This window comes from Tribolium castaneum, chromosome 6 (assembly GCF_031307605.1).
Source record: "Tribolium castaneum strain GA2 chromosome 6, icTriCast1.1, whole genome shotgun sequence".
Classification (NCBI taxonomy): Eukaryota; Metazoa; Arthropoda; class Insecta; order Coleoptera; family Tenebrionidae; genus Tribolium; species Tribolium castaneum.
The window spans coordinates 1161295-1186969 of record NC_087399.1 but is presented as its reverse complement, the minus strand read 5'-3'; the positions used below and the strand labels follow the sequence as shown (position 1 = coordinate 1186969).

Below are 25675 nucleotides of genomic sequence, written 5' to 3'. Positions count from 1 at the left end.
CAGTGATGGCTGATCAGATAAAGGCGTAAAAATAGGAAGAAGTAAAATTTTATGGTCCGAAGTGTTTAAAACTTCGAGGGCACGTAATATTAGAACAATAAAAAAACAAAATAGAATGTAAAATTTTTAATTGGCAATAATTTAATCACAATTCATTTTTTACAATTTTTACGGTGTTAATTACATAGTCGTTAAGATCGTCCGGAACGTCCGCATTGTCCAAACTTTGGGCTAAGGCCCAGTACCGTTTCCTCAAGAGATGAGCACTGGCTTTAGGTTGGCGATTTCGCGTAAAAATCCCTTTTTTGTTACCACCAACTCTGGTAATGCCTGCAACACAATTTGAGGCATTATCTACGCAAATGATTAGTTTTGGTCGTACCTTGGGTGGTTTTAATATCAGCAAAATTCCAAACCATTTCACCAATCAGGAAACCTTCCTCTCTCATTTGATCAAACGCTTGGAAGTGCTGGGATAGCACAGCGTTCTGGTACTCCTCAGACCAGGAATATGCCGGTAACTGGAATTTAGTTAAGTACTACTTGACACAAGTCCTGAAACTTTACCAAATGTAGTCCTTCTTGAGTATCTGCTCCGTATTCCGTGACAATGACTGGAATATTGTGAACTTTATTCCACTTTGTTACAACTTCTTTTACTTTTGCTGTGATAATATCAATATCACCAGCAGTTGAAAACCATCCGTAGTAAATATTACACGCGACAATGTCAATAAATTGACCCGAATATTCCGAACCTGGTAGTTGGTTATTGACCACAGTTACAGGCCTTGTGGTGTCCAAACTTTTAATATGGGCCACTACCTCTTTGAAGTACGCTTCTGAAGCATTGTATTGAGTCCTAGGTTCGTTGGCTGCTGACCAAATGATAACACTTGGCCGGTTTTTGTCTCTTTGAATCAGTTCAGTTAGAGATTTCTTGTGATTTTCCAACAACTGGTCGGAGAATTTTTCCGTATTTACGGCTGGACTTTCATTAATGACCATGATTCCTAACTCGTCGGCCAGGTCCATAATTTCCTCAGCGTATGGATAATGCGAGGTGAGAAAAGCATTAGCACCGACCCACTTTATCAAGTCATAATCTCTGATAATTAAGGGTAAATCCAAGCCATTTCCTCTAAAATCGGAGTCTTCTTGGCGGCCAAACCCGCGCAAATAAATCGGTTTTTTGTTTATTGTCACACTTTTGGAGTCCCACGAAATGACACGAATCCCCACTGGTAAAGTATAAGTGTCGACCAAATTGTCCGAAGAGTCCAAAAGTTGGACTTGAAGCGAGTACAAATAACCGGGGTTTGAGTCCATTAAATAAGGCCACCAAAACGTGGCGTTTTGGACGAATAAAGTGCCGGTTAGGACAGTGTCTGAAGCGACTTCTTCGCCAGTTTGGTCAAAAAGGGACACTTTCGTGGTCACTTTATCCGAACCTTCGACCACAACCGAATAATTGATGAAACCATTAGTACCATCAATGTCACTAATGACTGTTATATCGTCAATGTAAGTTGTTGGAGTGGTGTAGAGGACCACAGGACGGTCAATCCCGGCATAGTTGAAAAAATCAAAAGTATAATTTTGCTTGATCCCTCCACTGTAACTTTGCGATAAAATTTGAACCAATTATCGTTAAATTAAAAACCTAGGCTGGGCTTCCAAAGTTCCTTGCGGAATAGTAGTTGCTACCAGTATATTGTCAACACCAACTTCAACCGTATTCTGGGCACCAAACTTAACCACAGACGAGATTTCGGCTTGAAAGGGCAAATGGCCAAAATCGTGATTTGCCACCATTCTGTCATTAATTGACTAAGACAACAACGATTAATTGCAGCTCTTTAAATGGTACAGTTGGCAAAACTTACAACTTCTGCCCCTCTACACACAGAAGAAAACCGTATCCAAACCTTCTGATCCTTCCAAGATTTGGGTACAAAAAATTTTCTTTGGTACCATGCCAGTCCCACATGATCTCTGACTGTTTTATCGGTACCTACATCGTTATAACTTGACGGTACTGGCATTTTTTGCCCTTTGAAATTCACCTCTTGCCAGTTTTGAACGGAATTGGAAAAGTTAGCTAAGGCAAAATTCCACAAACCGTCCAAACTGACCAATTCGCGACTTTCCGAAGCGCGAGGGTATAAAATACCACAGTGGACTTTACCCAAAGTAGAGATAATTAAAGAAAAAGTCAACAACAACATAATAAATTACTGGAAAAAGTGGTGAAGATTAAAAAAAGGGGCTAGTAGTACTTACTTGAAAAGGCAAGGTTTGTAAATCAAATGTTTGCTCTACGGTTTAGTCGCGATATGATTTTGATCGTATGATAAGATTAGTTATATAAGTACAAATATACAAAATAAAACTCAAAACGAGGTATAAAATTTTTATTGGCAATCACAATTCATCTTTGACTACAGTTTTGGTATTAATTATGTACTCATTAAGGTCGTCAGGAACTTCAGCATTGTCCAAATTTTGGGCCAAGGCCCAGTACCTTTTTCTTAAGAGATGGGCACTGGCTTTGGGTTGGCGATTTCGCGTAAAAATCCCTTTTTTGTTACCGCCAACTCTGGTATATGCTGGAACACAGTGTTAGTACTAGCGCTGGTTTAGTTTAGATCGTACTTTGAGCAGTTTTGAAATCAGCAAAGTTCCAAATCATTTCGCCAATGAAGAAACCCTCCTCTCGCATTTGATCAAACGCTTGGAAGTACTGTGACAGAAGAGTGTTTTGGTACTCCTCGGACCAGGAATATGCCGGTAACTGGAACTTAGTTAAGTACTGCTTGACTCTAGTCCTGACACTTTACCAAATGTAGGCCTTCCTGTGTATCGGCCCCATATTCCGTCATAATGACTGGAATATTGTGGAGTTTGTTCCACCTTGTTGCAACTTCTTTTACTTTTGCGGTGACAACGTCAATGTCACCAGTGTTGGAGTACCAACCGTAGTACACATTACACGAGGCAATGTCGATAAATTTGCCCGAATATTCCGAGTCTGGTAGTTGGTTATTGACCACAGTTACAGGTCTTGTGGTGTCCAAACTTTTAATATGGGCTACCACCTCCTTGTAGTACGCTTCTGAGGCATTGTATTGAGTCCTGGGTTCGTTGGCTGCCGACCAAATGATAACACTTGGTCGGTTTTTGTCTCTTTGAATCAATTCAGTTAGAGATTTCTTGTGATTTTCCAACAACTCGTTGGAGAAGTTTTCCGTATTTACGGCTGGACTTTCATCAATAATCATAATTCCGAACTCGTCGGCCAGGTCCATAATTTCCTCAGCGTATGGATAATGCGAGGTGCGATAAGCATTAGCACCGATCCACTTTATCAAGTTGTAATCTCTGATTATTAAAGGCAAGTCTAAACCTTTTCCTCGAAGATCGGAATCTTCGTGGCGGCCAAAACCTCGCAAATAGATCGGTTTTTTGTTGATTGTCACACTTGTAGAGTTCCACGAAATGACGCGAATTCCCACTGGAAGTGTGTATTTATCGACCAAATTGCTGGAAGCGTCCAAAAGTTGGACTTGAAGCGAGTACAAATAACCGGGGTTTGGGTCCATTAAATAAGGCCACCAAAACGTGGCGTTTTGGACGAATAAAATGCCGGTTAGGACAGTGTCTGAGGCGACTTCTTTGCCAGTTTTGTCAAGAAGGGACACTTTCGTGGTCACTTTATCCGAACCTTCGACCACAACCGAATAATTGATGAAACCATTAGTACCATCAATGTCTGTAGTGACTGTTATATCGTCAATGTAAGTCGCTGGAGTGGTGTAGAGGACCACAGGACGGTCAATTCCGGCATAATTAAAAAAATCAAACGTGTAACTTTGCTTGACTCGACCACTGGAAAGTTTCCGATAAAAGTTTAAAGAGTCGATTGTTATCAACAAACCTTATCAATTCTGAAATACTTCCCTGTGGAATTGTGGTCGCAGTTAACGTATTATCAACAGTGACTGTGATTGTATTTTCGGCCCCAAAATTCACAATTTTGGAGATTTCAGCTTGAAACGGCAAATGGCCAATGTCGTGACTCACAACCCATTCGTCATTAATCCACTAGGTGTGAAATTCGTAATTTATTAAAGACACCAAGTACCAACTTACAACTTCAGCCGCTCGACACACTGAAGAAAACCGAATCCAAACCTTTTGTCCCGACCATCCCTTTGGTACAAAAAAACTTCTCTGGTACCAAACCGGCCCCACATGGTCCCTAAGACTGGTGTCAGTACCAACGTCGTTGTAACTCGAAGGTACCGGCATTTTTTGAACATCAAGATCAATTGTGTTGAAATTGACACGGAACCAATTGTCTAAATGACCCCTCATTGGGTCAGTGGTGTTTGTCACTGCAAAATTCCACAAACCGTCCAAACTAATTAAATCGCGCGTTTCGGAAGCCCTTGGGTAAAGAATCCCAGACGAGTGGACGCCACCCAGCAGCGGAAGTACTATTAGTAGTAGTACCACCGTCATTTTCTAAAATTGGTCTTAATTGAAGTCTAACTTGATATTTAACTTACTCGCGTAGTTTAATGACCAGGACTGTTCTTTACCCAAGTGTTCTGTTTATTTATTTAGTCTAGTATCAGTTGCAACTTTAGATTATCATCATTGATAAAGCATTAACTTAAGGTCAAGACGTGACCTTTCGTTCGTTCGGTTCAAGTAACGAGCACCTCAACCAAGCCGTTTTTACCGCAACTGTCACACTAAACCGGATCCAATTTAAATTAAAATTTATTATTGCCCGCTTCCTTGTGGAATTGGGTAAATACTTCGTCTGATCTTATCAGCGAAAAGTAATTGTCAAGTGTGACAAACGATAACTGCTGGAAATTATTATTTTAAAAGTGGCAAAAATTCTTGCTTGACGATTACCGCAATCCCGGATACATCAAGCATTATTACTAATTACAGAAAAAACCGAAAAGTCGAAATGATTATTATATGCCAAACGGTTAAGAGAAAGTCTCTTACGTGCATTGCGAAACAATAAATTATTCGTGGTGCAAAAAACGGGCATCCTTGAATTAACAACAAACAAATCGATTTTTTAATACTTTTATTGGAACACATCACAATTCATCATGTACAGGTCGCGCTACGTAGTTATAGAGATCGTTGGGTAAAGTGGCATTGTGTAAGTCATGGGCTAGGGCCCAGTACCGCTTCCTCAAGTGATGGGCGCTGGCTTTGGGTTGGCGGTTCCGCGTAAAAATCCCCTTCTTGTTACCACCAACTCTGGTATACGCTGGAAGGCAAATTTAGTGCAAACAACCAAAGTAACGCATTATTATTACTTTGCGCGGTTTTGAAGTCTGCAAAATTCCAGATAAACTCCCCAATGAAAAACCCTTTTTCCCTCAGTTCGTCGAACGCCTGGAAATGGCGCGACATCAGCTCGACTTGGTACTCCTCCGACCAGATAAAACTGGGGCTCTGAAAATTTGTGATAAGACTTGTTAAATATTTAAATAGGAACTAACAGTGTGGAGGCCTTCGAGAGTGTCGCCTCCGTATTCTTGCATGATGACTGGTTTGTTGAATTTTTCGTGCCAAGCGGTGGCTTCGGCCACCACATTCAGGGGGATTACGTCCAAGTTGCCCCCGTTTGAGTACCAGCCGTTGTAGCGGTTAAAACTAACGATATCGACGAATTCGGACTGAAATTTTGGACGTTATCAAGGGTTTTGCTTGAGGGGTAAACCGCAACATTGGAAAAATCAGGGAAAGAAATTTTTTGTATTTTAATCAAACATTTGTAGATTTTAATAACTGAGAATGTTTTTTTAATTATATAAAAAATAAAAAAAATAAATAATCAATTAATTAAAAACCTCTTAAAGTAGATTGAGCTAAAACACAGTTTTTTTATTGGAATGATCCTATTTTCTCAATGACAGTTTAAAAAAACATCATTTTTTAGAAAAACTTTTATTTTTCTATTTTTGAAATTTTGGCTCATTATTTTCATTTTTAACAGAGTAAACTTTCAAAAAATACGATAAAGTTATTCTACTAATTACAAGAAATGTTCGATTTGTCCACCATTTTCTTTTAAGAAGTTAAAAACAAGATGGCAGATTGACTGAATTACTTTACATAATTCATTAAGTTTTAATAAACCATAATTAAATATTATTGTTTTATTGCTTATTCGATAAAGAACCAGCTAAAAACTAAATAAATTGTTGAAATTGACAATAAATTGTTTCCATTTTGCAAGGCCTACTTAATAAACCATGAAAGTTACAAAGTAAAATTCGATTTTTGTGATTATTTTAAAAACTGTAAGAGATAAGTATGGGACGTGTTGATAAAAATCACCATAAATTTCGATGTTCTTTCAATTTCCCTTAAGAAAATAAAGTCGTTTCACTTGAATAAACTGAGTTATAGTCGTTTTTTGATAATCATTTTGAGAAAATCATGCTAGCCTTGAATTTTGACAGATAACAATTTTAAAAAATCTAGAAGACTCCTCAAACCCTCAGAAGCAAAAAAAAATATTTACTTATTACAAAGAGTTCAAGAGGTGTAATATTTTAAATAAAAAAAAAAACAAAAAAATGATTATGTTAAAAACTGTGATAGATAAGGACTAATAACTAGGTAATAATAAAATAAATAAATAAATAAAAATCTAATAACTGATAATAAAATTGGCGCCAATTTTTCGTAGTCACTGCAACTCTGCCATTTTGAAAGTAATATAGTTCAAACCAAAATGGTCGATTTGAATCGAAAACAAAATTTTGCAGCTATAGCTCTATTACTTAAAGTTAGAAAATTTCAAATGTGAGCCCAAAACGAATATTTTCTATTTTTTCTAAAACTTAATGTTTAAAAAATTATCAAAAATGACAAAGAATTAATAAAATTTATTGTACATTGTCGTTAAAAATAATCTCGTATTAAAAAAAAATTGGCAATATTTTCTTTTATTTGCTGCTTTTTGACACAACAATAATGGCAGTATCTTCTCTGACACCATACTAATAAATTTTAATGAATTCGATTAATGTTTTTTTTTTAATTTCTATTTGTATAAAAAATAAAATAAAATCTTTCAGATTATAAATGATAAAATTTTACTTTATCTTCGTCGAATACAATCTAAAATTTTATTCCATCTACCGTTATTTTCATTGAATTACTAAATTATTTTGATTGAAAATTATAAAAGTCAAAAACAGATGGACAACAATGGTTGTAAACCATATTTCCCTAAACGAAAAAATTTGGTTTTACCATGAAGTAAACAGTAGACAAAATAGCATTTTATTGTTTAAAACAAGAGAAAATGTACTGTAACATTAAAAAAGCATCTAATTACCTACCTTTTTTTAAAAAATTTTTAATTTCTAAATTGTTCAACAAAAAATTAACCGAAGGTTTTATTAATTTTTTTTTATTTTTTTATTTATGTAGACTGCAAGACAGCACAGTTAAGTATATAATTTGTTTTTTTTTTGAGCTTTCAGCTTTCGATTTTCGATGAACATCTCCAAATTATTACAAATTACAAAAAATACTGTTGATAATAAGATTGGACTAAATTGAAAAATTAGAGAAAATCTTGAGGAAATCAGGAAAAATCAAACCGGTTTACCCCCGATTTCACCAAAAGCTTTACCGAATAGACACTGTTAACAGCTTGAGCCTCCACAATGGTCGTCGGCCTCGTAACGTCCAAACTTTTAACATGATCAATCACCTCCTTGAAGTAATTTTTAGCCAATAAAAACTGAGTCCTGGGCTCATTTGCAGCCGACCACATGATCACACTCGGCCGATTCTTGTCCCTTTTGATCAGCTCCGTGATCGAATTTTTATGTTTAACGAGCAAAGAATCAAAAAATAGCTCAGTGTTAACACTTGGACACTCATCAATGATCATAATGCCTAACTCATCGGCCAAGTCCATAATCTCCTCGGCGTATGGATAATGCGAAGTGCGGTACGCATTAGCACCCACCCATTTAATCAAATTGTAATCCCTGATAATTAGGGGCAAGTCCAAACCTCGGCCTCTAATATCCGAGTCTTCGTGGCGTCCAAACCCGTGCAAATACACCGGTTTGTTGTTGATCATGAGTGAGGTATTAGTCCAGGAAATCGACCGAATGCCAATCGGTTGTGAGTACTTGTCGATCAGATCGCCGTACTCGCTCAAAAGCTCCACCTGGAGCGTGTACAAATACCCCGGACTTGCGTCCATTAAGTAAGGCCACCAGAAGTTGGCCTTTGGGACTTCCATGATCCCGTAGGGCTCGCCATACTCGTCACTCGTTGCCACAATTATGCCTTTTTTATCGATAAGTGTAACTCTGCAGGTTACATTCACCTCGCTGATGTAGTTTATTTTGTAATCGACGTATCCAACGTCCGTGTCCACGTCAGTGACGATTGTAATGTCGTCAATGTAGTTCTTTGGTGTCGTGTAAAGGGTTACAGGTCGGTCGATTCCAGCATAGTTGAAGAAATCGAACGAGTAGCTTTGTACTAAACGCCCAGTTTCGATTTCCTCGACTTTGCCTTGGGGCACTGTGTCTGATAAGAGCGTGTTATCACAAGCTACGGTAATCAGATTCTCTTTGCCGTATTTTAGGAAGTTTGTAACTTCGGCTAAGAAGGGCAAATGGCCGATTTCGTGGCTCATGACGAGCTGGCCATTGATCCACTGAAAAACTAACAGTCACAAATTTGGCAAAGTTAAGTTACGTATGTAATTAGTATTTGTACTTTTGTTGCTAAAAAAACTTGTCTTGACTTGACTTGACTTGACTTGTTCAAGTTTTATCATTTTTTTATAATTTTCATTTTACCTTATTTTTTCTCTACAAAAAATTTGAAAAAATGTCCAGGAGAGTTTATGGCATTTATTCGCGATTTATTTTCTGAAACTTCAGTTCTAAATGTATTTTTTTTCTATTTTCTTTACAAAAACAGAAAAAATTACAGAATTACAGTTTTTTGATAGAATTTTACAAAAAAAAACAATTAGTGCATTGGCAATTTCGTACAAATGTGACTCGGAAGGCAATCAGTTAATTCATTCAACTTGAAATAGTGAAATTTTGGTTGAAAGAAAATGAGCGTTTAATGGAATTTTGATCAGATTTTTAAGTATCTATTTTAAAACTTCTTAAAACGCACAGTTTCTAAAACCGAAATATGAGAAATTTTAAAATTTTTTGTAGTACCTATACTTAAAAATTTGAGAAATCATTAATATTTTAACATTTAACTTAAAATTAATAAGTTTTTGAATCAGAACACAGACAAATTTTAAGAATTACCTATTAGAACTTTAGAATTCTTTTAGAAACACAAAAAAAGATTTTTTTTACTTTATAAAATTCTAGAAATTTAGGATTTTACACCGTTTAAAGCAAAACTTTGTGTTTTTAAAAATTTTATTAGATTTTGAAGTATCAAGCATTCAAAAAGAACAATTTTTTTCAATATCTACATAATTTTAAGGTCAAAAAATGATATGTATCCACCTAAATATAAAAAAATCACTAAGACTTAATTTTTGGAAAAAACATTTACTTTATTTTGGAAATCTTTAAAAGTTCGAATTTGCAGATATTGAATTTTTTGGTTTTTTACATCGAAAAATTGAAAATGACATCACCTCTGAACAAATTTCGATCAAAACACAAACTCTGAAAATTATAAAGTTTGCACATTTTTACAACGATTTTTTGGTTAAAAACTGTTTTCTAGATATAATTTTTACTTCAATTATGTTGTTTTTAAACCAATGTTTTTTCAAGTTAATTCTGCCTGATTTAAGTTATAATTAAATAATAATATAATTATGGTGCTCGAAAAAATTTTCGCTTAAGAATTTTTTGCTCAAAAACATCACTTATTTATCTTGGCTTTAGAATAACACTATAAATTATAATATTTTTAATTTTATTGATTTAAATATTCTTTATTATTTATCTTTTTTGATACAAAAGTAAAGAAAAAAATTGAAAAAAATCAGATGTATAGACAAAAATATAAACTATTTATTAGCAAATGCTGACTTCTTTACGATTATTAGTTTCTGAGATAAGGTGCATCTTTTAAATGTATAATTTTACTATAATTATTTAAAAAACTAATTACCGTAATTACTAATTCAGTGCTTCCTAAATATCCGTTAATTTTTTCATTTTTCTACAACTCTTTATAATTAAAATTAATTAACTAATAAAATAATTAATTACTATTAAGTAGCTGCAAAAAATTGTATTTTCGTGTATTTTTCATTCAAAAAAGACCGCAAAAAAATGCCGCTAACCCAAAAATTGTAATTAAAAATTCAAAAAAACGTAATTTTAAAACTAACAAAAAAATTATAAGAATTTTTTGGTCAAAAACATCGTTTAAACATCGTCATTTTAGAATAACACCAGAAATACTCGTAATAAAACTTAAATTAACAGATATTGTCATATTTTTAATATTATTGATAGTATTAACTGCCTAATTTCTAATTTCTAAATAGTGAACTGAAGAAAATAGATAAATAATTTATTTCAGTTTATAAAAACATGTACAAGCTTTGTGATAAACTCTGAAGTATCTACTTTTTATCGAAAAAATTTTATACATGTAGGTACTATTTTAACGATCAATCTTCATATTTTTACACCTTTCAATATTTTTTTATACGGTAATATAAAAAAGCAAAAGAAAAATCCGTGTATGTTTTAGCCATTAACAAATGTTTCATAAATTCGTATACATTATAAAAATTTATGAAATGCAACCAAAATTAATAATAAATAATTACGTGTAACAAATTACATTTTTGGTCTTTCTAATTACATACACAGTCCCATACAATTTTTTTTCACCCACTTACCACTTGCGAAGCGTACGAAACCGAGCCAAACCTCAGCCAAACTCTCCCAATTTGGTACCAAGACTTTGGTACGAAAAACCTCCGATCGTACCAAACCAACCCAACATGGTCCCGTATTTTCCAATTGGTGGTAATGTCGTTATAACTACTTGGTACCGGCATTATGTGGACTTCGGTATCCAAATCTTTGAGATGTTTTTTGTACCAATGCTCATCGAAGCCTTGCAATGGGTTGTTGGGTTTTGGAACCACAAAGTTCCAAAGACCATCTAAAGAGACCACTTGGCGCGTTTCGGAAGGACGTGGGTAAAGGATACCGCCATGGTGTAGCTCAGATTGGACCTGGACAAGGAGGGAGAGGATGAGGAATTTGGTGGCCATTTCGTGGTCTCTGATGGGAAAATAATAATTAATTGTTGAGAAAAAACGAAAAAAAGATTGGCGGGGGCAGGGTTCGAACCCACGTTTTTTGGTTCGAAAATTCCGAAATTAAAATGAATAAGAGTGTTGTTGTAAACGAAGATAAGCATCTCGGTGTCTCGGCCTCGATTGAAAATCAACATTGCAGAATGTTTTTCACACGATTGCAACCACAAACCAAACAACATCGAAGGGCGCTGTTTTCGGCCAAGGCACACTCAGTTTTTGTGGTTTAACGGGTTTTACCGACGTTTTTAATTACAAGGTGACAGAATTTTCCATGTGAGAAAAAAGTCATCTTCTTTGCGCGATTTTCGTAAATGTCAAGCAGGTGATCAACCTTGTGTACTTAACCGGGGAAAAAATCAAGTTCGAGGTCAATTTCGAAGACAAATCTTGCAAAAACATCAGTTCATTGAATTGTCGATAATTTCATGACATCATAAGGTGATCATCAGACGAACTAGGGCCAGGTTCATGTACCCAGGCAAGAATTCGATGAGATCATTACGGAGAGTTAAATTATAGACTGGGAAAGCAATTAATCGAGCGCTGATCCGAATAAGTGAACAAATGACCCAAGCAAAAAATTTTTCCAAAATAAAAATTACCTTAAATTCGGGCACTGTAACACAATTCCACTGCTTGGTGTAATTAAGTCCAGCAACACCAACTAACACCTGATCTTCTAGCCAGTACACATGTGCTCAAAATGCCTTTCTAATCGTACACCGAGCTTATTTATATTCGCGCCAAAGTCACGGAACATAAAATATCGACAAATACCCGGACTGATGATAACTCAACTGAGCTTGAGAATAAATCGGAGGTGCGCTACCATTTATATTTATCAAGAGTTCATTATTCTCCAAACAAGTGGAAATGGGTTAATTTTACGATATTTATGGAAACGTGATTCGATGTTAAGTGTTATTTTATTGCGCGATTTGACGATGCTTTACAATTTTGTTTGTCAAGCGTTTAATTCGAAGAAGAGATATCATCTCGAAGAGGGACACTATTTTTTTGTCGTTTGGCTCAGAATGCATAATAAACCAGAATCACAGCTCGAATTTAAATCATTTATTTAAGTTTTTAAAATTATAAAAGTTTTATTTTGTTTTAATCGCAATATTTGGTTTTCCCATTTTTTTTTAATCGTTTGTATTTTCCATACATTTATTTAATTTATTGTTAAATAAGTTTAGTCAAACTATGAGCAGTTGGAACAAGAAACATAAAATCTAGAATAAAAGGAAATGACATAAAAATGTGAACAATTAAGCTTTATTTTTCACTAAATTTTGTTAAAAAACAATTAGTGTTAAGCTATCTTTTTGAAAAAGTGAATTGGTTTGTTTCTAAACTTAATAGCTTCAGGAGACTTAGGATTTGGGATCTAAAATTTAGGGTTTAGGATCTAAAATTTAGGATTTAGGTTTTAGGATTTAAAATTTAAAATTTTCAATTTAGGATGTAGGATTTAGAATTTTGAAATTAAGATGTAGAATTTAGGATTTAGGATGTGGAATTTAGGATTTGGGATTTAGGATTTGGGATTTAGGATTCAGGATTTAGAATTCTACATATAGAATTTAGAATTTAATATTTAAGATTTTGGATTAAGGATTTGGGATCTAAGATCTAGGATTTAGGATTTTGAATTTAGAATTTAGGATTTGAATTTAGGATTTTTAGTTTAGTATTTGGGATTCAGAATGTAGAATTTAAGGTGTAGAATTTGGGATTTAAGATTTTGGATTAAAGATTTAGGAACTAGGATACAAAATTTAGGATTTTAAATTCAGGATTTGACATTTATTATTTTGAATTTAGAATGTAGATTTTAGGATTTGGAATTCAGGATTTTGAATTCAAGATGTAGAATTTAGGATTTAAGATTTAGGATCCAGAATCTAAGATTTAGGATTCTGAATTTAAAATCAAGGATTTAGGGTTCTGAATTTAGGATGTAAAATTTAGAATTTTGAATTTATTATTTAGGATTTTGAATTCAAGATGTAGAATTTAGGATTTAAGATTTAGAATCCAGAATCTAGGATTTAGGATTTTGAATTTAGGATGTAAGATTTTGAAATCAAAATGTAGAATTTAGGATTAAAGATTTAAGATTTAGGATCTAGAATTTAGGATTTTGAATTTAGGATGTAAAATGTACGATTTAGGATTTTGATTCTAGGATGTAGAATTTAAGATTTTAAATAAAGGATGTAGAATTTAAGATTTATAATTTTAGATTTAGGGTCTAGAATTTAGGATTAAAGATTTTGAATTTAGGATTTAGGATGTAGAACTAAACTTAAAAAATTCCAAACCCATAAATTAAAACACACAGGTTTTCATTTGCTTTATTCGGTGAAAAACATCCTGATATAACACAAAAATGGTAATATTTTATGTTTTTCAATCTAGTTTTTTGATTTTTCATTCTGGTTTAACAAAACATATCGCAATATGGCCTAAAAAATAAAATTTGTCGGTTAAATTTTTTGCAAAATTTTACAAACTTCATGTCTAACCGCTGAAAATGTGCCAAAACACCAGAAAAATCAAAATAATGTAGTAAAAAAAATGAAACAATAATCAAACTTTGACTTGAATTTTAGGAATTTCAGAGAAATTTCAGACAGAATTTTACAATAAGAGACAACAGTTAAGGTTGGTTATCGGCTTCTGAACTCGTAATAGTGACACAAATTCACAATTCCGATTTTTAAATTGTAAAAATTGCAACAGAAGCATTCGTTCAAAAAAAACTCTTTGTGACGCTCCCCTGTTTCCCACACTCTTTTAATTTATTTATCATGTTTAGGTATTTGTACTTGTGTGCAGTTTACCGTTAAATTATACCTTTAAAAGGGTGACGAAATTTATCAAGAGCAAACATTGCATTGAAAAAATACACACGTGTATAAGATTCGAAAAAAAAATTGGCCCTCTCAATTGATGCATCAGACAGCTATTATGAATGAAAGTCGGTAATTAAATTAAAAAATGAAATAATTGTCCGGACACTCACCCACAAACCGTAACACAAAACACACAGAATCGGGTTTTACTACGTTTGCTTTTATTTAAATGAACTGTGCAGCAGAACACGTTTTCATTGTTGTCATTGATAACATCTTTGCTGCACCGTATCACTTAATTGGACCAGAATTTTGAAACAGAGCCGGGTGCCAAACCACAGAAACCTACGTGAAGTTGCGGCTACTGGCGGTTAGATGGCGCAAATCTGTACTTCCCCGAACTAGTAAGTAGGCGTAATGGACGGAAACGGATGAGCTTCCGGTGGGTCATTGCACCTACAACTAGACCTTGAATTTTTCCGAAATAAAAGAAAAATTGCAGATAAGTTGTAAAGTGTATATTTAGCTAATCGCAGAATGCAGTCGGGCGCCTCCTCATGTGTTTAGGTTACCGCCCCTGCGTTTGTCTGTCTAGCGTTTGCTAGCGGACGTCACAAGATGTAAACAAATTAAATACACTTTCCGTTTCATTTGCCTCGAGACCGTGTGGTAATGACGGCCTGACGCCGCCTTGTCATGGGTCGATGGGCGGCTGAAAGCACTTTGAGATGGGGCGAACATTTGACCGCTTTTTCATCGTTCATCATTATTTCGTCAATAATGCTGGCAGCTGACAGGAGGAGAAGGCGTGGGATTTGAAGATGTTATCAAACTAAATTTTTCATTCGTAGTATTCGACACAATTGTTAATCTAATCACATGGAGCGCGTCAAAAGCTACCCAAAATAATGAATTTGGTTTTATATTTTTGAATCAAGTTGAATAAATAAAAAATAAATCCTTTTTTTGTAAGCCGTACATACAGTCACAATCAAAAAGAATGACACCCTCGGCAGCGGTTGACAGAAGGGTCATTCTTTTTGATGGTGACTGTACACAAATACAGTGAAATACAAAAACCAGGTGATCAGGGCTCCAAATTCATAATTCGTAATTCGTGAGCCTATGGTGAATTTATGTAATTTTAATAAAGAAATTGACACATTTTTAATTGCAAATCATCATACGTATATTTTTTATAGGAAATATGTTTGGTTAGTCAATTCAAAAGACATGACTTATGATAAAATTAATTAAAGATTATTTTTATTTTTTACCAGATGATTTTAAAGAAATTTCGCATATTAATCAAAGACCTTCAGGTGATGTTTTAATAGATAAAATGAGCCTAAAAACAAGTCATTTTCTCAATTTTTTTGTGTTTTTGAACCGACTTCAACGGGCTGTTTTTCCAAACTCAACAAACTTTTACGGTTAATTTTTAAACATACCTTAAAAACAGGGCAAAATGCTTAAAAAACAAAGTGTTCTAAAGGGGCCTTGTTACTACTTTTGGTAAAATAATCGCGTTTTTGGTTAAACAATGAATAAAACGCTTAAAAAAACAATATTAAATTTTTTTTAATAAAAAACAAATATTCTCATTTATTAACTGATTTCGAAATTTTTCGATTTTTTTTTTGGGAAATTTCACTAAACAACTCCTGTCTGCTGACTGAAAATGTACCAAAACACTAGAAAAAATAAAATAATGTTCTTTTCAATCCAATTTAGTAAATTTTTAAGCAAATTTTTGAAAATATTTTATAGTAATTGCAGTTCAAAAGAACCTGACCTGACCTGACTTAACCTGACTAAATCAATATTATTTTAGTTCGGTAACTTTTTATTTAATTTCAACAAAATCTCACTCAAAATACATTCATAAATGCAAAGATTATCTTTTGGGTATTTTTTATTAACGTTCCAAAATAATTGCGTAAAATATAATTTTTAACTTAATGTGATTTCTTCAAAAAATCGGTTTTTCACGTGTTTTCCAATCTCTTTGTGTGCATTTCCCCATCTCCTTTGTTGCTGTTTTTGGCTCAAGTGACTAACATCGTGAAAATCAAGTTTTGCAGTGTCAGCGATTTTATGCAATAATTCCGTAAAAGGAACAAGCTAAAGGCCAGACTTTCCTTTTCACATACATTAACCTAGCAGTATCTCAGCTCCGGCGTCTTTATTTACTAAACAATACAAACCGCGTAAATAGTTGCTATATTAACAATTATCTCGTGGTGACTCAAATACCATTTCATGTGAAATAATACGAAATCGCTGCGCTTTGACAGGATATCCACAAAATTTATTACTTCTAATTGCAGTAATAACCATTATCTTATTTATCCAGCCACGTCCTCACACGACGTAAAGTGTGTAGTAATAAAATTTTTCGATCACTGTGTTACCAGTTTATTTTCTCGAGAACCGGAGCCAACGTCCGATTAATTTAAAACAAAGCAATAATACTTCTTGTTTGCGATGCAGTCGTTCTATAAGGAGTTGGAGTCTCGACGAATTCTCTCCACACATGCATGAGACAATAACACAAAATCCAAATTTGTAAGACCACTAATTGGACGCAAAAACCGCAGATTTATGCACAAATTCGCAACAAATCATACAAACACATGCACAGTCGGTGCATTTTATTCGAAATGGAAGACGTTTCCTTAAATGGAACGACAAACGCCGGTGATTTATTTCGCATTTGTCTCGTTTTGGGACAATAAAACGCAGAGAAAAATTATTAGTTAAGTGATGAAGTCGAGTCGAGAAAAGGTTAAAACACATCTTGATAAACAAGTGACATTATCGTTATTGTAATAACGCAACATAACATCAATTATCAAATGACGGCCTAGAATTCAATCGAAAGATGGACTTGATCAATAATTAAATCCATTTATATTTAGTCGGCTCGAGGGGAATGAGCTATAAAAAATACAAAAACACTATTGTCGATCAATATTTGTGTGTTTGGTTTCGTTATCTGTTGGGCAATGGAATGTCGGTGTTTGGATTCGAGAAATAGTGTCGAAAAATGCTGGGAACAAAGTCACAGTTTAATTATTATTTTTTAAACAGGCAGGTATTTCCCCGAACATTTACCCAATAAATAAAACTCCGGTTTTGGGCAAAACAAACGAATTATTCACATCTAAAAGTCAAAATCACGACGGTATAAAAGGCGGGCACTAAAACCGGCTTACTGGTGACTCATTTGTTCCAGGTCCAAAAATCTACCTTTTCTTAGTGTTTATTCAGCAAAAACTCGATTCTTGCTAAAAAAAATTACGTTTTCTAAGCGTTTATTCAGCAAAAAATCAATTATTGTGCAAAATTTCTTAAAAAGTAAGCCAAAAAATCATAAAACTATGTCAAAAATGACATTATTTTTGCAAGTTCTGAGGATTTAAACACGTTTTTTGACCAAAAAAAACTAGTTTTTCTGCCTGTTTTTATTAAACTAGAACAAAAAAATCACCAAATTTGGTCGAAAATGACCAAAAATTTACGTTTTCTAAGCGTTTATTCAGGAAAAAATCAATTATTGTGCAAAATTTTTAAAAAAGTAAGGCAATAAATCATAAAATTGTGTCAAAAGTGACATTATTTTTGCAAGTTCTGAGGATTTAAACACGTTTTTTGACCAAAAACCAAGTTTTTCTTCTTGTTTTTATTAAACTAGAACGAAAAAATCACCAAATTTAAGTGAAAATGACCAAAAATTTACGTTTTCTAAACGTTTATTCAGCGAAAACATAATTATTCCGTAAAATATCGTACAAAGTAAGCCAATAAATGACAGAATTATGTCAAAAATGACATTATTTTTGAGAATTTTTAGAATGTAAACTCGTTTTTAGACCAAAAATCAAGTTTTTCTTCCTGTTTTTATTAAACTAGTGCAAAAAAATCACCAAATTTTGGTCAAAAATCATCAAAAATTTACCTTTTCTAACCGTAAAAACTCAATTATTGCCCAAATTTCTCAAAAATTAAGCCAATAAATCACAGAATTATGCCAAAAATTACATTATTTTTGCAAGTTCTGTAAATTTAAACACGTTTTTTGACCAAAAACCAAGTTTTTCTTCCTGTTTTTTTTTAATAGAACGAAAAAATTACCAAATTTGGTCAAAAATGACCAAAAATTTACATTTTCTAAATGTTAATTCAGCAAAAACTCCCTTATTGTGCAAAATCTTTTAAAAAGTAAGCCAATAAATCACAAAATTAGGTCAAAAATGACATTATTTTTAAAAGTTCTGAAAATTTAAACACGTTTTTAGACCAAAAATCAAGTTTTTCTTCTTGTTTTTATTAAACTAGAACGAAAAAATCACCAAATTTAAGTGAAAATGACCAAAAATTTACGTTTTCTAAACGTTTATTCAGCGAAAACATAATTATTCCGTAAAATATCGTACAAAGTAAGCCAATAAATGACAGAATTATGACAAAAATGACATTATTTTTGAGAATTTTTAGAATGTAAACTCGTTTTTAGACCAAAAATCAAGTTTTTCTTCCTGTTTTTATTAAACTAGCCCAAAAAAATCACCAAATTTTGGTCAAAAATTATCAAAAATTTACCTTTTCTAACCGTAAAAACTCAATTATTGCCCAAATTTCTCAAAAATTAAGCCAATAAATGTCAATAAATGGCATGTAAATAAATGCCAATAAATGAATTATGTCAAAAATTGCATTACTTTTGCAAGTTCTGTGAATTTAAACACGTTTTTTGACCAAAAACCAAGTTTTTCTTCCTACTGAAAACCGGTCTACTGGTGTCTCATTTGTCCCAGAAATTAATAATTTGACCAAAAAAATATAAAAGTTACTAAAAAAATTTCAAGTTTTCTAATACATTTATTGCGTTAAAAAATCTTGCCTAAACGTCCGTCCTTATAAATTGTGAATAGATTTGTTTTTCGCGTTTAAACCCAAACAGCTAATACAAGTTTAGATTAAATAACTTTGTATTATAGCTTATTTCTTATAAGTATAAAAATAATTTTAGATGGTTTAGGTATGGCTTTTGTAAAAAATATTTATTTTCCAATTATTTAGAGTTCAACCCGCTGCCACAGCCTGTATGAAAATCAATTAAAGACATGATATTTTATTCAAAAGAATGTTAATGGCGTGTGTTTTGAGCCAGCACTCAACAATGCATGATAATGAAGGCACGCATGAATTAATTTAGTAAAATTTAATAATGGACTTGATCTGTCATTCGTTAAGTCCGATTAAAATAGAATTAAGCGAAGGAAGTGACTTATTTATCAACACAATAAAAGTTTGATTAGGAACACGTCAGGAATTTTTCCCATCTTTGGCTCCAGGCTTGCATTTTGTTTTTAATGGTGGTATAATGGCGTTGAAGTCACGCAAAAACCCTCCTTATCCCATCAGCATCGCATAAATAAGCCGAGATAACTGGATAATGATACAGTAGGGACGCAACACCTAACTAAAATAGTGGCAAGTCTTCTTCGTCTAGCAAATTATGAGTTATCTCTCGGCCGATTAATATTTATAAGGGCGGCAGTGGAACTTCAAGAGCAAGAAAGAGCTCTCTTGTTCCCTTGTAAGGAACAAAGTAATAAAATTTCAAAAAGTGGCATTAAAATCTCACAACAAGATTTTATAGTATGGAGGAAACGCACACGTGCAAAGTCAAACAAAAGCGTTCTTATGTCGTGAGTGTGTGTGTGAACAATGTTAGCCCCCAAAAAATGAGCTCCATTGCAACATATTTTCCTCTAGAAGAAATGCAAATTAGCTGTGCACTGCCACTTCCGCCTCACAAAGTAATTGTAAACAGGCAAGGTTTGTTGAAAGGCATGATGATAAATTAAAACCGTTTATCATCACGATCTGTTCATTTATCTCTGGGAACACCCTGTATATTGTCCCTGACGGTGGTTAGTATTCGGGACGAGACTCAATAGACAATCAGCCAAATTGTTGCACGAAACTTTTCACGTGTCGTTCACTTATTTAGAACAAGACAATAGTAAAAGAACTCTTTCATTCACTTGCCCGCAACCTTGAAGCTTATTATCAGCAAATTCATTTCGGAACACTGATTGGGATAAATTGAGCAAGACTATAAATTCTCATCGATTTGACAAATCAAAGAATTTTCGGGCAAATTGAGCCATTAACTTATTTTAGAAGCACTCAGCTTAATTCATGGCCGTTTTATTGACTCTCAAAGCGAGTTTTTACGGTTTTGACCTAACCCAAAAATTGTAATGAATCACCGAAAAAAATATAGTTTCTTTTCTACACTTTGCCACTAAAGAGATAACATTTACAGAAATATTTTTTATTGTTTGTTAACCTTTCTGTAATTACTTGTACGTTTCTATTTTTGGATTGTTTAATCTTAAAAGGATGTTTGAGTGGCTAATCTACTTTTGCCCTTGCTATTAAATGTCACTTATACGACATTTATTTACTTCGGAAAAATCGTAAATATGGGTTCAATGTTAGTACAGTTTTAAAAAAATGGACGAAAGTTATGATAAATATTTCCATTTCGTGACATTTATTTTGTTGGTACATTCTTTTTGTGCGTGAGTGTGCATATACAGTAAAACCCCTTTAACACTACCATGCTTTATAGCCAATAAGAGAAACATTTATAGACATAAATTTTTATTTTTTGTTAACCTTTCCAGAATTACACGTGTGTTTCTATTTTTGTATTATTTAATATTTAGAGGATGTTTGAGTGACCAACAGCAATCTAATCTATTTTTTTATACGACATTAATTTATTTACATCAAAAAATCGTCTTTTTTCAGTTTAGTCACATTTGATACATTCTTTTTGTGTGTGACTGTACATATACAGTAAGACCCCTCTAACCCGCTCATGCTACTTTTCCAATCAGAAACCTAATTATTTCCCAAAATTTCGTTCAGACTAAGCCATAAAAGCTCCAAAATGGTTAAAAATATAATTATTTTGCCTTTTTTGACAGTTTTTCCTTATCCTTGTGATGCTATTTATAGACAGTAAAGTAATTAACTCTCAAAGTTTGTAAAAAACAAAGTGAAATTTCGCCAAAAGTTAGATTGAAAATTGTGTAAATACTTCGTTTTTCAAATTTTTTTGGTAAAAACTTGTATTTTTGATAATTTTTTGCTAAAAATACATGTAAAAGAACACAAGAACAATAACTTAACTTAACTTAACAACAATAAACTTTAGTCAAAAGTAATGTTCTTTCTGATTTTCGTAGGCATTTGAGAACTTTTTGGAGCTCAAATAGTTTCTTTCTCAAAAAGAAACCAAAAAATCACCAACTTAAATCAAAATTTTCGCATTTTTTAACCAGGTTTTTACTTTGAAACGCATTTTTTTCGCAAAATTTTATTAAAAACGACTAAAAAGTTCTTACATTTCGCTAAAACCGGTGATATTGTATCCAACTGTATCCACAGTTGGGTAAAATTTAACGAATTTTTAGGTAATTTTAAGTTAAAAATAATTTCAAAAACTACTTAAAAACACAAAATCAATGAAAATTATTGTTGGCTTTTCTCGGTTTAGCCCGTTTTTCACGGTTTAAGTTTTTCAAAAACTATTTAGAATGTGAGTTTTTAAATTTAAAGGTATTGCTAAATATCACCAAATTAAGTCGAAAATTACGTATATTTTGGATTTGACCACATTTTTCAGCCAAAAATAGAAATATTCGTAAAATTTTATTCAAATTAAACCGAAGAATCAACAAAATAAGGCCGAAATAAATTGTCCTATTTGTTTTTTTGAGTATTTTTGAAAATTTTCCAACAAAAATTTCCCATTAGATCTAAAATGGTATTATTTTGTCTTTTTACGAAAGTTTTGGCACATACCTGTTGTATTCCAAAAAAAATTCACTCTATAATTTATTCTAATTAAGGAAAAAAAATTCGAAAATAAATTCGGTTTAAAAATGTTTTACTGTAATATAGAAAACATTTTAAATAAATATACATGGTTCTATTTCATAAAAAAAGATAAATTGGTTCGTTTTTTTTAATTGTGATAGATTTTGAGTGTAGATGTGGCCTTGAGGCGTTGTGCAGGTCAGGAATGGCAATTGCGATTAATAAAATCTGTGCAATAGTACCGATAAAAACAGTTAAATTAATGTCTGTGAGCCATAAACAAAGCCATATATTTGCAATAAATCGCGGCAATAAATTATTTCGCGTCGAGCCTGTAGCTGGAATTGTCAAGGTATGAATTTTTGTGTTTTGGTCAAAATTTCCTGACCTTAATTAGGCCTTTAATCCAGCACGAGCCGTAAATAATGCGTTGTTTATTACGAACGAGATTCTTAAAATTCCCGCAGCGAACATCCTTCAGTTACCTTTAAACCTGTCAGCTGTATCCCATTTTTCAGTTTTAGAATTTTAACGATCTCGCGTGTTGTGTGTTGTAATTATTCAAGGGGGGCACTTCAACCTGTTCTCAAAAAGGCAACATGAATCACACGCGGTTTTGAGCGATTTTTGCAACGTTTCCGGTTGGTTTTGATGTTGGGTGTGTGCCGGTTAATTGATCTTGTTAGAGTGCAGGGAACGATCATTTTCATTGACACATTCGGTGGCTTTATCATAATTGGATTAAATTTGGGCTGCTGGAATGTCTAGTGCTGACCTAATTTTGTAAGAGAATTCAAACAAGTGCCAGTTTTTAACCGCTTTTATACACTTTTTCACACCTTAATCGATTCGAAAACCTTCACAGTTTAGGTTTGCTTTGGAGGCACCGCCACCCACAAACCGGATTAGAATAGGTCCCGAAAAGTCAGCATTGATGACTGGGTTTGGGTCATAATTATACATGACGCTAACTTTCAAATTTGTTGTATACTTTTTTTAGTTCTGGTTTCAAAATCACGACAATTGTTATTGTGTTTGTACGTAAAATTTATAATTATACGCACAACAGAAACAAAAAAGGGTCTGACATTTCGAACTTTAGTTGCTGGTGATTTCAGCGTGAAATTTTTTTAATTTTGTTATTTTCACAATTACGGCTAAACTATTTGAAAAAGTGTAACTTTTTTAATCCTTACCTATGCAAAATGATCCGGGGAATCGATTGGCGTCGAGAAAATTGCCAAATTCCCAATAGTTTTTTAGTTATGAAGTTTTTAAAATTTTACCAATTTTTGCATTTAGCAGCAATTTGCTCGAAAACTATCAGTCGGAGAACAATAATCTTTTTTGAAAAAAATAGATAATTTAAAGAGCTTTCCAACGATAATACACTTCATGGGGTTATCTCTAATAGTTCCGGAGCTATTGCTCGAGAAATGTTCCGGGTACCCAAAACCGACAAAAATTGCAACAAAAATTGAAAAAATCAAACATCAAAAAATCGAACATTTGGACTTTATGTGGACTTTTAACAACTTTAGTAGGTTATTAAGACATGCAGAAGTCCATAAAAATTTACTGGAGTGAGTTTAAAAAAAAAAATTTTTTCACCTTTTTGAAGGTAAGTCGTATCCTCAGGAAATTTGAGCAAAAAAATTGAAAATTTTAAATCTCGTGAAAAGTTGGTATAACAGAGAAAATGAGCCGCTGAATCCAATGGAACAAACCGCACTGCTCTACGACTTTTAGTTTTCGAGTTATGAATTTTTTTAATGAATAAAATGTTTCACTATGACAAATGGCTACCCTAAATTTAGGCAAAAAATTTTAAATTTTTAATTCTTGTGAAAAATTGATATAATATGTAAAATGAGCCGTAGAATTCAATGGAACAAACCGCAATGCTCTACGACTTTTAGTTTTTTTTTTATGAATTTTTTTAGTGAAAAACTTTGATCGACTCTGTAGCCGGAACCGTTGCCCGGAGCGGCTCCGGGTTTGGTCAAAAAAATAGATAAAATTAAGCGCTATCAGATGGTTTTTTGTTCGTTGCTCTAAGTCTTACAGTTTCCGAGAAAAACGTAAAAAAAGGTTTCCATTTTCACTTTTTTTCAATTTTCAATCGCCAATTACGGCGAAACTATTAAAGATATCGAGAAACGGAAAAATGGAGGATAACCGGAATAAAAAACTCTACAAAGTGGCATAGGACTTAAAGCGATATCTCGCAAAAAATTTTCAATTTTCAAACGCCGATTACGGCCAAACTAAAAGAGCTAGAAGGAAACGGTTTGTTCTATCGTAAAGAGCACATCAAAATCTATAAAACAAAATAGGTTTTATTTGATTTTGAGCCACTTTAAAAATTGACCGATTTTAAGGGGGGGGTGTTAACTTTTTTTAATTTTTTTTATTTTCTCATTTACGGCTAAACTATTCTAAAAAGTGGAACTGCTTTGATCCATACCTATGCAAAATGATCTGGGAAATCGATTGGCATCAAGAAAATTGCCAAATTCCCAATAGTTTTATAGTTATGAATTTTTTTAAATTGTACCAATTTTTACATTTAGCAGCAATTTGCTCGAAAACTATTAGTCGGAGAACAATAATCTTTTTTGAAAAAAATAGATAATTTAAAGAGCTTTCCAACGATAATACACTTCATGGGGTCATCTCTAATAGTTCCGGAGCTATTGCTCGAGAAATGTTCCGGGTACCCAAAACCGACAAAAACTGCGACGAAAATTGAAAAAATCAAACATCAAAAAATTGAACATATGGACTTTTTGTGGACTTTTAACAACTTTAGTGGGTTGTTAAGACATATAGAAGTCCATAAAAATTTGCTGGAGTTAGTTTAAAAAAAGTGTATTTATTTACTCAGGAAATTTGAGCAAAAAAATTGAAAATTTTAAATTGCGTGAAAAATTAGTATAATAAAGAAAAAAAGCCGCTGAATCCAATAGAACAAACCGCACTGCTCTACGACTTTTAGTTTTCGAGATATGAATTTTTTTAATGAATAAAATTTTTCGCTATGACAAATGGCTACCCTAAATTTAGGCAAAAAATTTTAAATTTTTAATTCTTATGAAAAATCGATATAATATGTAAAATGAGCCGTAGAATTCAATCGAACAAACCGCAATGCTCTACGACTTTTAGTTTTTTTTTATGAATTTTTTTAGTGAAAAACTTTGATCGCCTCTGACCACTAAAATTTTAATGGTCAAATTTTAAAATTCTAGTTAAAAAATCAAAATATGTAAAACATTATTTAATAAAACTGAAAAATACAATAAAATTTATTTGTTTTTCCGCTCCAACCACTAATAATTTCCCCTCTTTTAATCCCTTGTCACCCAATTATTCCTAAAGCGATGACACAAATGCACTCAAATCATTAAAAACCAATCTCCATGTCCTTGTTCATCCACATGTCAAGCAACGATAACGCACAAACTCCTCATCATGAAATACAAACACTCAACTTTAACAAAATAATTCATCGTCCAATAACAATCCAATCCACGTCATAAAACAGTCCCAATCTTGT

The 25675-nt window shown here is 33.0% G+C and overlaps 3 protein-coding genes across 5 annotated transcripts; all 3 read right to left on the bottom strand.

The window, feature by feature from the left end:
• Positions 1–111: 111 nt before the first annotated feature.
• On the bottom strand, positions 112–2357 carry LOC657744 (beta-glucuronidase-like). 2 transcript variants are annotated; one of them, XM_015983042.2, is made up of 6 exons: positions 2284–2357; positions 1887–2237; positions 1664–1830; positions 568–1615; positions 383–521; positions 112–330 (listed from the first exon to the last, which is right to left on the bottom strand). In XM_015983042.2, exons 2-6 carry the CDS (start codon positions 2226–2228, stop codon positions 146–148), a joined length of 1881 nt encoding a protein of 626 aa, XP_015838528.1. In that variant the 5' UTR covers positions 2229–2237; positions 2284–2357; the 3' UTR covers positions 112–145. The 2 variants fall into 2 exon arrangements, with proteins under 2 accessions (XP_015838528.1, XP_015838529.1); XM_015983043.1 differs by lacking the exon at positions 2284–2357 and having other exon boundaries at positions 1887–2277.
• A 43-nt stretch (positions 2358–2400) lies between these two features.
• Positions 2401–4825, bottom strand: LOC657825 (beta-glucuronidase). Its single transcript, XM_964260.4, has 6 exons — positions 4572–4825; positions 4153–4527; positions 3938–4104; positions 2841–3888; positions 2656–2794; positions 2401–2609 (listed from the first exon to the last, which is right to left on the bottom strand). Exons 2-6 carry the CDS (start codon positions 4522–4524, stop codon positions 2425–2427), a joined length of 1911 nt encoding a protein of 636 aa, XP_969353.1. The 5' UTR covers positions 4525–4527; positions 4572–4825; the 3' UTR covers positions 2401–2424.
• A 271-nt stretch (positions 4826–5096) lies between these two features.
• LOC657903 (beta-glucuronidase) lies at positions 5097–14521 on the bottom strand. 2 transcript variants are annotated; one of them, XM_008199144.3, is made up of 6 exons: positions 14382–14521; positions 10922–11312; positions 7688–8734; positions 5538–5714; positions 5352–5490; positions 5097–5302 (listed from the first exon to the last, which is right to left on the bottom strand). In XM_008199144.3, the coding sequence occupies exons 2-6, from the start codon at positions 11300–11302 to the stop codon at positions 5127–5129; spliced, it is 1920 nt and encodes a 639-aa protein (XP_008197366.1). In that variant the 5' UTR covers positions 11303–11312; positions 14382–14521; the 3' UTR covers positions 5097–5126. The 2 variants fall into 2 exon arrangements, with proteins under 2 accessions (XP_008197366.1, XP_969423.1); XM_964330.4 differs by lacking the exon at positions 14382–14521 and adding an exon at positions 11953–12176.
• Positions 14522–25675: the final 11154 nt, after the last annotated feature.

Bases quoted from the DNA above. Each gene is read 5' to 3' on its own strand.
- LOC657744 (XM_015983042.2), bottom strand. From the start codon at position 2,228: ATGTTGTTGTTGACTTTTTCTTTAATTATCTCTACTTTGGGTAAAGTC. The intron at 1,616-1,663 runs GTTTTTAATTTA...GCAAAGTTACAG, and splicing joins ACTTTGGAAGCCCAGCCTAG to TGGAGGGATCAAGCAAAATT. The intron at 522-567 runs GTAAAGTTTCAG...ACTAAATTCCAG, and splicing joins CTCAAGAAGGACTACATTTG to TTACCGGCATATTCCTGGTC.
- LOC657825 (XM_964260.4), bottom strand. From the start codon at position 4,524: ATGACGGTGGTACTACTACTAATAGTACTTCCGCTGCTGGGTGGCGTC. The intron at 2,795-2,840 runs GTAAAGTGTCAG...ACTAAGTTCCAG, and splicing joins CACAGGAAGGCCTACATTTG to TTACCGGCATATTCCTGGTC. The intron at 2,610-2,655 runs GTACGATCTAAA...ACTGTGTTCCAG, and splicing joins TGATTTCAAAACTGCTCAAA to CATATACCAGAGTTGGCGGT.
- LOC657903 (XM_008199144.3), bottom strand. From the start codon at position 11,302: ATGGCCACCAAATTCCTCATCCTCTCCCTCCTTGTCCAGGTCCAATCT. The intron at 8,735-10,921 runs GTAAGTGGGTGA...TTAGTTTTTCAG, and splicing joins TTTCGTACGCTTCGCAAGTG to TGGATCAATGGCCAGCTCGT. The intron at 5,491-5,537 runs GTTAGTTCCTAT...ACAAATTTTCAG, and splicing joins CTCTCGAAGGCCTCCACACT to AGCCCCAGTTTTATCTGGTC.